This window comes from Lactuca serriola, chromosome 5, assembly GCF_051521515.1.
Source record: "Lactuca serriola cultivar US96UC23 chromosome 5, Lser_US96UC23_V15, whole genome shotgun sequence".
In the NCBI taxonomy this organism is placed as follows: domain Eukaryota; kingdom Viridiplantae; phylum Streptophyta; class Magnoliopsida; order Asterales; family Asteraceae; genus Lactuca; species Lactuca serriola.
The window spans coordinates 135,832,804-135,845,731 of record NC_136412.1 but is presented as its reverse complement, the minus strand read 5'-3'; the positions used below and the strand labels follow the sequence as shown (position 1 = coordinate 135,845,731).

The window sequence follows — 12,928 nt, the reverse complement described above, 5'->3', positions numbered from 1 at the left end:
CTCTGAATCTCGGTTGGAGACCTCGGGACCTCCCACTTCATCACGGCCTTTATCTTGGCCGGATCTACCAATATACCCTTTTGGTTGACGAGGTGACCAAGGAACTACACCTCCCGCAACCAGAACTTGCACTTGGAGAACTTCGCGAAAAGTCTCTCCTTCCTCAACGTTATAGCACCTCTCTCAGGTGCTCCTCGTGCTGCTCCTGAGTCTTGGAATAAACCAAGATGTCATCAATGAACACTATCACAGACCTATCCAGCATCGTTCTGCATACGCGGTTCATGAGATCCATGAACGCGGTTGGAGCGTTGGTGAGCCCGAACGACATCACCACAAACTCATAATGGCCATAGCGGGTCCTAAAAGCGGTCTTCTGCACATCCTCATCCCTGACCCGAATCTGGTGATACCCTGACCGTAGATCAAGCTTGGAGAACCGAGATGCTCCCTGCAGCTGGTCAAACAAATGATCTATCCTCGGGAGTGGATAACGGTTCTTCACCGTTACCTTATTCAGCTCCAGGTAATCTATACACATACGGTGCGACCCATCCTTCTTCCTCACGAACAGGATCGGGGTTCCCCAAGGTGAACTACTTGGCCTGATGAAACCCTTGTCTATCAGCTCCTGCAGCTGCGTAGACAACTCCTGCATCTCTGGAGGAGCCAACCGATATGGTGCCTTGGCTATCAGAGCCGCACCCGGAACCAGGTCAATCCGAAACTCGATCTGCCTTTCTGGAGGTACCCCAGGTAAATCCTTTGAGAATACTTCTGAATACTCTCGCATTAATGGTACATCGTCCACTGTCGTCTTACCCTTCTCCTGGGCTTCTATAACATAGGCGACGTACCCTACGCAACCTTGCTGAACGTAGCGCCTCGCTCTCGCTGCTGAATAAAGAATCGGTCCACGTTGTGGCCTCTCGCCCTGAATCACTAACTCTCCCCCACTGGGAGTGCGAACCCTCACTAACTGCAGCTCACAATCAATCATTGCCCCATTGGGGCTCAACCAATCCATACCCAATATAACTTTATTCCCTCGCATGGGAATAGGAACCAAGTCCACGGAAAACTGCTCATCAAATAACTGCAGCGAACACCCCCTATGTACTCTGGCAACCCTGACAGTCCTTTCATTCGCTATCTCAACCTCAAGTGGACAATCCAGCTCCCCCAGAGCTTTTCTAAACCTCTTGCTAAGCGCAAGTGAAACAAATGATTGGGTAGCCCCTAAGTCAAACAATACTGTAGCTAAAATGTCGTTCACTAAGAACGACCTTATACGAAAACATGTAACCATGAGAAACAATCAATATCAATAAATAGATAAGAGGAAATTACATACCCGTCACCATATCAGGAGTCGCTCGCTCCTCCTATACTGTCATCTGAAAAACTCTACTCTTCGCCACTGGCGCCTCACGCTGTCCCTGATGGCCGTCTGTAATCCTCAATGTTGCAGGGGCAGGTGCTACCACCTTCCCTGCTGCTGCTAAACTCGGACACTGGGAATTTTTATGTCCCCTCTTGTGACAATAGTCAATTTCGGGTCAAGTCAAAGTCAAACAAAGTCAACAAGTCAAACCGGATGACTCAACTAGCCCTTGTATATTAGGGTTTACATTGTGTATTTACTAAACAACCCGCTATTTTAATGAGAAAACATCAATTGGAAAATTCGTATGTTTGAATTTCCATAGCTGTGATAACGCTAAACATTGAACCAAAGCGATAAAACACTATTACACTCTCATCGGGAGTGTGTAGGACACTAAAACATGGCTTAAAAGGGTTTACGGACCTTGCATTGCGAGGCCGGACACTCAAAAATGTCACAAACGAAACCTCCCTCAATCGTATTCACTCTATCTCTCTCTATTTCAAATCTCTCCCAAATCTCTCTCAAAAGTTCTCGTAACTTTTTGTAGACATTCAGGTCATCCAGACCCTTAACCAGGTCAAAAACGGCTTGAAACGGGGTAAAAAGAGAAAAATAGCCTCAGAATCCGAAGCCTAAGCCCCAGAACCGAAGCCCGAAGATTGAGCCTCAGGATCCGAAGCCTAAGCCCAGGGCCAGATCCGAAGGGCTTCGCATGAAAACCTCCTTTTTCCCGGTTTTCGACTACGACTTCATTTTAAGTCCGTTTTTTCATCATTTTAAAGTGGGATTTTCATCCAAAACTTTATTTTAACATATTAAGACTCATATGTCTTAATTAATCACGTTTTTAATGCAAATCTTGTCCAAGATTTAGTGGTTGGAGTAATGAAGGTGGAGTGTTGACTTTTCTTTAGTTTATGACACAAGCAACCTTCCATACCCACTCCATGACCAACAATTGCCCTCCCCACCATCCCTAGTCACTTCATAGTCCTTTCCCACTCAATTTTCAGCCTCTCCCACGTCCTAAGAGCTGGAACAACTCATCCTCTCTCCTCATTCTCACTCACTTGTTCTCATTTCACCAAAAATCAAACTCAACTTTTCTCTCTAACTTTCTCCATCAATTTCGAGATTTCAAGGCTGATCCTCAAGCTTCCTTACACTCTTGGTAAGTATAATTCATCCTCTTTGTGATGATTACACTTCATTTTACTCAAATCATTGATTGCTTACACAAACTCCATCATTATTGTGTTAGATTCTTGAATCTTCAAAGTAATCCTTCAAGTGTTCTTGAGTTGAACACTTCTCATCTCCAACATCCATCCACCAAAATCACTCAATGTGAGTTCATACCCATACATTTTCATAATTTCTTAAGTTTTAGGGGGGGGGGGGGGGAATACAAGTTAAATCACCAAGAACACAACTAAATGCTTCTAACAACTTTCATCAGAAAAGTTGGACTCCATTCATGGACTATTTTGGTCAACTTAAACATTTTAGTTTTCAAAAATGTACTATGTGCAAATAGTTCAAGTCTTTATCTTTAAAATGACTACTTGCACATCTCCATACGATTTTTCTACAATTTATGGTGATTTTTACAAAACTGCCTATCATTTCAAGAACCAATCTAGACCAGTCTGTGTTTATGGACGTTTTCACCTAAGTTGGAGGTCATTAAAAATCGTGGGAAAATTTATGAACAAACTAGACTCATTTTCCAAACTCCCAGAATTTACAGATTCTGATTTGGATCTGTTATGAATTTTCTATAAATTTTCTAAGAACAGTAATAGAAACTGTTAATAACAGAAAAATGCTAACAATTTCATTTCACCTTGTAACATGTTGAGCAAGGGTATATCTTTATGTGAATGTATGTTGTTGCAAATAAATGACATTTTGTCTTGGTATATAGACATGCATCAGTTAATAAATGGATTTTGATACATATATATATGGAATATAAAAGATAACAAATTGTTATAATCAAAGTACATCCATTTCATACAAACATTTGAATAAACTATGTTAAATATAGTTTGCGTACATTACCACTACTACCCTTGTTTCGATAAACTATAATAGGTATAATTTATGATACATTACATAACACACTCATACAAAAAGGGTACATTTATACAAAAAGGGATTTTCATTACATTACATGTAAATTTGTTAATGGCTTTGTGAGACATTCGCTTCACCTTTACAATAAGTCCTGTATTGTAACTAGAGTCTCCTGGAGGGAGAGCGTGATAGTTGTATATAGATCTATATTGGGTTTGACAAACCCACACCTTAACTGCATGCAACAGTTAGACCGGCAGGTCTGGGGTGACAAATGTCATAACGTTTCCGACGCCTGATGAATGCCGTTTCAGGCCAACTAGGTCATAGCATGGTTATAATAAGTCACAGAAAGTATTAAACAATCATAAGAATTTACGGGAATTTCATTGAATTCAAACGCTTTTACTTCGATTTAAACTTACATTAATTTCTATAAGTAAGAAAGGTTACTTATACATTTCAGTCTTTGGATATAAGACTACATTACACATTTTAAGGAAAATATCGGATTTTTCTGGAACAAACATGACATTTACAAGAGAAAGGATTTTATCAAGTTTAAAACAAAAGCTTATGAACTCACCAACCTTCGTGTTGACACTTTTTCAAATAACTTGTATCCTCAGGAAAACACTAAACAGGAAATCAAGTGCATTTTGAGGATGGGACGTTAAGGCGTCAACTTTTCATATTTTGTCAACATATTGTAATTGATTTGGAAACATGTAATTCATACAATGATGTAACTCTTTCAATTATATATATATGTTGGTTGTGTTTGTTTGAATTACTATTGCCATTGTGGTTCTGATACTATACATGAAGTCCTCCACCCCCGGACGTTTCCGCCATCCTTGGTTTGGGGGTGTGACACCACTGATTGCAATGGAAGCAAATCAGATCAGATGTTGTAGTGGTGGTATTATCTGTACAATCTCTGCTCATATGCCCGGTCCGGCCACACTTGTAGCAACCGAAACTCCCTGCCTTGCACGCCCCATCGTGCAATCTCCCACACTTGCCACACCGACTGTGGCTCTGCTGTCCCCTAGATCTGTGATCTGATACCTTGGGCTTTTGCCCAAACTCCCTGTGCCAGATGTCACCTCTGGCTTCCTCTTCCTCTCCATCTCCAGATCTATCTCCCTCTCATGAGCCCTCGCAATCATATCATCCAGCATTTTACAGCTAGACCAGCTCATGAACTGGTGGATATCACTCTGCTACATCTCATGATAACGAGCCTTCTTCATTTCCTCATTAGCTGTGTACTGAGGAACGAGAAGAGCCCTCTCCTTGAACTTAGCGGTAATCTCCACCACTGTCTCTATAATCTGAGTGAGATCCTGAAACTCTCTGGCTAACTGTTGTACCTCAATAACTGGTGCAAACTCAGCTCTGAACCTGGTAGTAAAATCAACACAGGTCATCGCATCGAGAGCTGCATCATCCCCAATAACATATCCAATCTCCTCCCACCAATCTTGTGCCCTGTCCTTCAGAAGACAGGATGCTAGTCTGACCTTGTCCCCCTCGGTACATTTGCTGGTGTGGAATGCGTTGGCGACATCTGCCAACCATCTAGTACTCGCTATGGGATCCCGCGCCCCATGGTAGTCAGGAGCTCCACATGCTCTGAACTCCCTGAAAGTAAGTGTGCACGACCCGATCATAGCCGCCACCTCGGCACGGAACGTGCTCAATCCCTCATCCATCAACTCCATAATACCTTCCTTGATCGTACCGAAGATCATAGGAGTCTGCTCAAGTATGATACGAGTAACCTCCGAGGAGAAGAACTCCCCTAGTCTGCTCATCCGAATGCTCGGCCCCTGAGCTTGATCCTGATCCCTCTCCGGCACCTGAACTGCCGACTGCTGGTCTAGGGCGTAAAACCACCATTCTGGAAACACATAATGACAAACGTCAGAAACACAGATATATCTCGAGGGATCGCTACTACTACACATATATATCTCGAGGGATCACTACCTTCCGCATCTATCCGTACTTTCCTCAAGAACTGCCTTGACACTACCAAGTCCCTCTTACTCCTACTGATCTCTGCTACTCTCATCCTAGGCTTGCCCTAGGGAAATCTATGACTCTCCAAAAACTAGTCCTCAGCTGCTGAAGGCCTCATTGTAATTCCAATTAGCCACCACATGGATACCATCACATGCAATGAGGCTCAGATAATCCTTCGAGTAAGGGACTCATGCCTACGACGGTTAGGACTCAAACAAGAGTTGCGTAATATAGTCAAATCCAATACTTTGAGATTATTCAACCCTGATTGCATGTGACTTAACGTATCCACTTAATGGCTAACTCCCACCACCCCGAGTCCCACAAAGCACAAAGCAAGCAAGATTCAGACAAAAAGGGAAATCTAACTCAAGCGATTCTATTCAAACAAGAACCTGCACTAGCATACAATGTTAAGCTCATACTATCAGGCATAAGCTAAACAGACTATCCTACTACTGTCTACTTAATACTAGCATGCAATTCTCATAAAGCTGAAACACATATAACAAGCACATAAGACATCCTCCTAGATCCTTAGTCCTATTCTAGCATGTTGTTCTACTGAAACTGAAACTGAGAATTATAACATAAACATGTATGGGTAATTTAGGAGTACTTACTTGAGCTCGGTTGATCGCATGCACTACACCCTTTTCTCTTTTCAAACTCTTTTCTCTTCTTAAGTTTCTTTTTCAAAATTTCTTTTCGAAAATGTTTTTCTTTTGAAAACCTTATACCATTTCCTTAGTTTGAGTCAACACACACCCGAAAGTGTGTTTGAATCCCTCAAACCAACGCTCTGATACCAACTTGTAACATCCCAAAAATACGACCCAAAATTTTTTATTTGAAAACATAACTAAAACCACAATATATAAATGTCATATAATAACCCATGAAACATGTGTCTCAAAATGTCATATCAAAATGGATTAAGTCAAAACTGTGTCAAAACATTATCAAAATATCAGAGTAAACTCCCAGGCTAACTGAAGCTGTGGTGCGTGCCATGCCATCATCCCGAGCTCTTCCCCTTACTAGCGAAAGTACCTGAAAACAAAACTGAAACTATAAGCACGAAGCTTAGTGATCTCCCCAAACTACCACATACCATACAATAACATATAAAGCAACTACTGGGCCTTGCCCACTGCATCAGACAGATGTCCGGAAACTGCATCGGACTGTAGTCCGGAACTAACCAGGGCCTTGCCCTCTACATCAGACCATTGTCCGAAAACTGCATCGGACCCTAGTCCAGAACTAACCAGGGCCTTGCCCTCTGTATTGGACCGTAGCCCGGAAACTGCATTGAACCAAAGTCCGGAACTAATCAGGGCCTTGCCCTCTGCATCGGACCGAAGTCCGGAACGTACTTAACATAGCATAATCATAACTACTAGCATGAACACATATACTGCATACTATATCGGACCGAAGTTCGGAACACATAACACAAAGACATGCTAGCATCACAAAGACATCAAGCACACTGAACTACTGCATCGAACCGAAGTACGGAACTACTGCTAACTAAACAGGCCGCCATTGTGACCGTAGACCCGTTCCTACTGGAAAGGAAACTCACCTCGTAAGCTGGCTGATGAAATGCTACTCGAGAATTGTCTGTTGCTGCTCCGGTAACTTCCCGGCTACAATTCCCATAAATAAACTCAATCAAATACTGATAACTAAACTTAGGGTAAAACAACCATTTTATCCCTGGTTAAAGTCAACCCTCTGGCCAAAGTCAACTTTCAGTTAACTTGACTTGCCGAGTTGGGCCGCCAACTCGCCGAGTCCCTGTCGTCTTTTCTAATCCTTTATCTACTTCTACTCACCGAGTTTAGCAAATACTCGATGAGTTCTTCTTCGATACCAACATCAAGTCCATCTTCATCTGACTCGCCAAGTTGTATGAACAACTCGTCGAGTCCTACTTCATCCTAAGAACATGTCCAGTCTACGACTCACCGATTTGTATGAATAACTCGTCAAGTCTGTTCTTGAGGCAAGAAGATTTCCTTGGACTCGACGAGTCAGGGCGTAGACTCATCGAGTCCCTCTGTTTCTAGATTTATGTCTCAACGCACCGAGTCCACTTACCACTCACTGATTCCACTCCTAAACTCTCAATCAGGGAAAAATCAGGGACTCGCGACTCGGCTCGTCGAGTTTGATGAACAACTCGCCGAGTCTCTTGCATGTCATTACTATACAGTTGATTCTGATTGATTCCACTACATCTAAATCCTAGATCTGAGTTTCTAGGGCTAATATAACACGTAAAGTTGTCAAATTTACGTGCATGCACAAGGAAATAAGGCTAGAACACCAAAATAAGCTAAGAATGGGGTCCTAGGGTTTAGAACTAGTCTTTGGATGCATAAAGGTAGCTACCTTGAGCTCCTACAGCTCAAATATAATCAGATCTATGGTTCATTTCCTCGGCATATCCCCAATCTCGAGTTTGGATCATATAATGCCCCAAAATTCGTTTATACTAGCATATAAGAAGATCAAAGTGGAAAGACAGCAAGGAGAAAGCTTTAATGCCAGGATCGGAAGTAAATGATCTCTAGACTCTGGATCCCTTCTTCTCCTTTGAATCTTCCTTCTTTACTTCTCTTCTAAAACTCCAACAATGGCACAAAATACTCAACTTAGCAATGGAGAATTAGGGTTTACAGATAAAATGCTTTGGAGGTGCTGGAGGCTGGGATGGGGGGCTATAATGACGTTTAAATAGGGTACAAACCCTGGGATTTAGGGTTTCATCCAAACCGGAGGACTCGCCGAGTCCGGAATATGGACTCGTCGAGTCGCTCGCTAAAAGCACGAGCAAATCGCGTCTCTACTCGACGAGTCGGGCCACTGACTCGTCGAGCATCTCTTGAGAAAGGGAGAAACTATATTGAAAACACAAACCAGAAATTGGGGCATTACATTTTAGTTGGTGGAGAAACATGGCTGAAATTGATAAGAATAGTTACCATTTATTGATTTCAAACACAAATTTTAAATATGCATTTTATCAAACACCTGCTCCGCTTCTTCTGTTTCTTCAAATTTCTCTAATAATCATGAAAACACATAGTTGTTCCTGCATTCTCATCTTGTCAAACACCTACAAATATGAAACAAAATCAACGTAAAGAAACGATTGTTTTTGCAGGGGAAAGATTAAATTGGAAGTTGTTATTGAGGGTGATAAAAAGATGTTGTACATGTGGTGGAATATAAAGATAAATATGAAAAAGCTGATGAGAGACAGAGAGCAATACGATAATCAAAAACTGGGTTCTCAAGATATGCATTCAACTAATCAATTGCTGATAACGATAATAAATTGAAAGATTAAATAAATCAGATTTAATAATTTAGAAATTGAAACACATGGAGTTGTCTGCTAAACCCATTTCAACTTTTCAAGCTGAAGCGCATCTATTCGGGAAGAATTAAGTAGAAATCATGTTCCAACAGCCACAAAATTACCGGAACTATATACCTTAATAGGATTTAAAGCTATCAAGAACGTAAAATTCGAATCCTACTAAGTTCATTGTATAGAACTAAATTGTTGATTTTATATGGATTATAGAAATTTTAGAATTTTAAGTTGGGCCCTTTTAACTTTTGTGTGTATGTGATTTCGTTTCCGGTTTCTGGTAAGCCTAGCTTGACATCTTCTCCTGATCACATATCAAATTATTAAAAAAAATGAAACTTGTGTAAAAAAAATCATAAATAATTAATGTTGAAGTTCAGGTATATCCATGGTTCTTCTTTCATAAATGAGAATGCAGTTAGGGCATTTCACTTGTAAAAATGGAAAAAAAAATACATATAAATTGAAAGTATGTTGCCATTTGGGGCATTTCACTCATAAAAAGAGAAAATGCACTTAATAGCATAACCTCTTATTACCAGACCAAAGATCGGAAGGCGTTCAGCTGCAAATTAAAAATGCATATCAGCTACACTCAAGAACCAAAATTGTAATTTACTCCTATGTGTATGTAATTTGATGTAGGAAAGCTTTGATTGAAATTAAAACAAAGTCAAATACACAAGAGTAGTAGGCGTCAATGGCATTAGTAGATTGTCTCCACCGCCTGCCGTCATTTTTTCGATAAAGATACTTTGATCGACCGAATAATACAATCAATACGGTCGAGTCTGACTATGAATATGAGTCAGAGTGAATATCAGAATCCGATCAATCAACATCTTTATCCGACGACAAACATATTTTATCCATTGATCTGACTTGATGATTACTTAATCTTCACCATCGCCACCACCACTATGACTGCCACTGCCATCCACCATTGACTGAAATTCTCCGCTGTAAACTGTCTTCAGGGCTGCTGTTTGAACTTCATCCTAGAACAAAAATCACATATCAGTTGTAATATGCAAATACAAAATAATCTAAAAACAACACCAGGCCAGATGAAGTTTCATAGATAGCATATAGTATTAAAAGATGTTACAACCTTCTTAAACCTTTAATAAGACCTCTTTTAAACCTTTTATAATTTTTTACAACTTTTTTATACTTATTTACAAACACAAGTTCTAACTTATTTCAAGATTTCTTTAAACTTTTTTTTACTACTTTCATACAACATTTTTTAAACAAAATATTTCTAAATGTTGTAAAAGAGTATCTACATATTTTTTACAACCTCTTCCAAACTTTTTTTTATTTAGAAAGTTCTCTAAACTTTTTTATACGTTCATACAACATTACTTTAATGGTTTTTTAGGTTGTAAAAAATGTTGTAATTAAAAAAAAAATAGTGGTAAAAACTCTTTAAAAAAAGTCTTAAACTTTTTTATACTTATTTAAAAAAAAATTATAAATTTTCTTAACATAGTTGTAAAAAAATTTGCAAAAAACCTATAAAAAATAAATCTTTAGAGAAAAAAACAACCTAACATTGGGATAAATTTGTTAAGAAAAGTTTGGACGATATTCATAACAAAATTTAAAATTTGGATCAAATTCATAACAAATTTAAAACTAAAATATGAGGTCATGAAATTGTTAGCTTCTAATAACATTTTTTGGGGTTTATTGGTAACTTAAAAGACAAATTCTCATGTCTTTTGCAAAACAACATTCGATTTAATTTTTGTTTCACTTTTTTGACATTTATCATTTGAATGACTAAATGAGCTTTTTTGTCATTGTATTATAAAATACAAATTTCATAACATTCATCAATCTTAATGACATTCATTGATTCAAATGTGATAAAATAGGTATAGAGTTGGTGACTTTAATATATTAAGCCAATCTTTTTTTGCTTACCACATTAGTTCATTATACCCAAATAAAAAAGAAACTACATATACACACATTAAATCATTAAGCTTTAAGTAGAAACAAAATATGGCCCAAGTGTTGTTTCTTTCATGGATTCAACAATTTAGGCTTCTAAAGATCATTTTATTCACACAAAACTTGATAGGAACAAATAAAAAACAAACCCTAAAAGACCATTTCATCAGCATCATGATCTTCCTAAACATTAAAACCACACATACAAAAAAAAAATCTATTGAGATGCAACAAGTTTAACCATAACCAATGCATCAATAGCAGACAAATTCTCTTGGCAAAAGTTTTGCCATTTTTCCTTTTCCTTTTCCTTTTCTTCTTCTTCTTCACTCCCTTCCTCCTCCATAACCACCTTATGAATCACCGCCACCACACCTCTAGCCGCCTCTCTTGCTTCCGGAAGCCTGTCTTTCAACAACTCAGCCGCCATTTGCACCAACAGCACAACCCCATAATCCCTCATCTCTCCAACATCCTAAAACAATACAAAACAAATCAATTAATTACAAAATAGCCAATTAAAAGAAAGTGAAAAGAACATTCTATTTCGAGTCTTTTTTTGGTGTACCATTTTTGAGACACAATGAGAGATTGAAACTGCAGCTTTTGCCCTGACTCTCATGTTTCCATGGCTGACATAGCCTTTGAGCTTGTGGAGTAGAGGGATTGGAGCTATAAATGCCACCATTGTTTTCAGTGTTCTCTCTGCTTCTTCACACACAAACTTTTTATCCTGTGAAGCTTTTAACAGAAGCTGCAGCATCTGTGAATAAGGAGTTTAAAGGGTTTAAAATGGAGTTAAACGCAAAAAAAAAAGACTTCCATTTCCATCATCTAAGTCATACCATGTGGTCAACGGCATCACAGGTAGTGGACTCGAGCAACTTATCGCCATATGATTTGAAAAGATCAGAAGCAGCCATGATTGAAGTTTTGCACAAAGCGCTTCTTGGATTCTTCATTGCCTTCACTAAAATCAACAAAACCTTTTCCCTGTATTCATACAAAGACACCACATGTTAGTAAACTCCACAAAATCGTTTTCTTGTGTTTAATTACAGAAAAAAGAAGTATTGATTTCTACATACAAGATCGGGAGCAATAAAGTGGAGTGAAACAATGCCATCCGCCTAACATCATTTAACGAATCACAAATCTTCAGCCAATCCTTGGACTCCAGTCCTTCATTTAGGCCCTGAGTTCATAAAAATCAGAAAAAAAATGAATCAATTTACACAAAATCACAAATGGGTTATGAGACTATCGCACAAAATCACGAACTGGGTTCTTGATATAGATCTAGTTTTCATGGAACTAAGACACATGTGTAACTGGAAATTAACATCACGATCAGAAATGGAATTCAGATTTTCAGATGAGATGTAACTGAAACGGAAAGATATTTACCTGGAACTTGACATCAGGGTCAGAAAGGGGTTTTAGATCTTCGGAGGAGACGTAATCGACAGAATCAACAGCAGGAGCAACAGGATCAAGAGGAGCTATGTTTTCGTCATTAACATTCGGATCTACAGGCTGTTTAGGTTTAGGGTTATGTTTTGCGATGGAATTCGTAACTTTAATAGCCTTTTTAGGGCGTTCAGGGGTTAAGGGCAATGTATTATCGAGAGATCTAAGCGCCATTGGAGCAGAGTGAAGTTGTGGACTGTAAATTTGAGAGAGAGATTTTGAAGGGTTTCTTTGAGGAGGTGAGATCGAATGGAAAGAATGGTGGAGGGTTGAGATTTTGTTGATGGGATTTGGGGCAACGGCTTAAAATTTTGAAATGCGTTGGAAGGAAAAAGGTGCTGATGATTTTGTAACGGTCATATTTCATTATTCACAGGCCTGGTTCAATCATATATTGGGCCCAAAAAATAATAAAAAAACCTTTCAAATTCATAAAATAATAAAAATTCAAAAACCAAACATACCATTTACAAAAATAATTAATAACACTATTTACATCAATTTTATTTAACATATTATTATTTTTCTTCGTTCAAATTAGTTTTAGTTTCATGTTTATTTAAGCTAACATCATGTTCATTTAAAATCAAACTTTTAAATAACAT

General features: G+C 38.8%; 1 protein-coding gene across 1 annotated transcript; it reads right to left on the bottom strand.

Moving 5' to 3' along the window:
• Positions 1-10,892: 10,892 nt before the first annotated feature.
• Positions 10,893-12,629, bottom strand: LOC145053007 (ARM repeat superfamily protein). The gene is made up of 5 exons (XM_079000967.1): positions 12,261-12,629; positions 11,942-12,048; positions 11,699-11,846; positions 11,422-11,616; positions 10,893-11,328 (listed from the first exon to the last, which is right to left on the bottom strand). The coding sequence occupies exons 1-5, from the start codon at positions 12,495-12,497 to the stop codon at positions 11,071-11,073; spliced, it is 945 nt and encodes a 314-aa protein (XP_078857093.1). The 5' UTR covers positions 12,498-12,629; the 3' UTR covers positions 10,893-11,070.
• Positions 12,630-12,928: the final 299 nt, after the last annotated feature.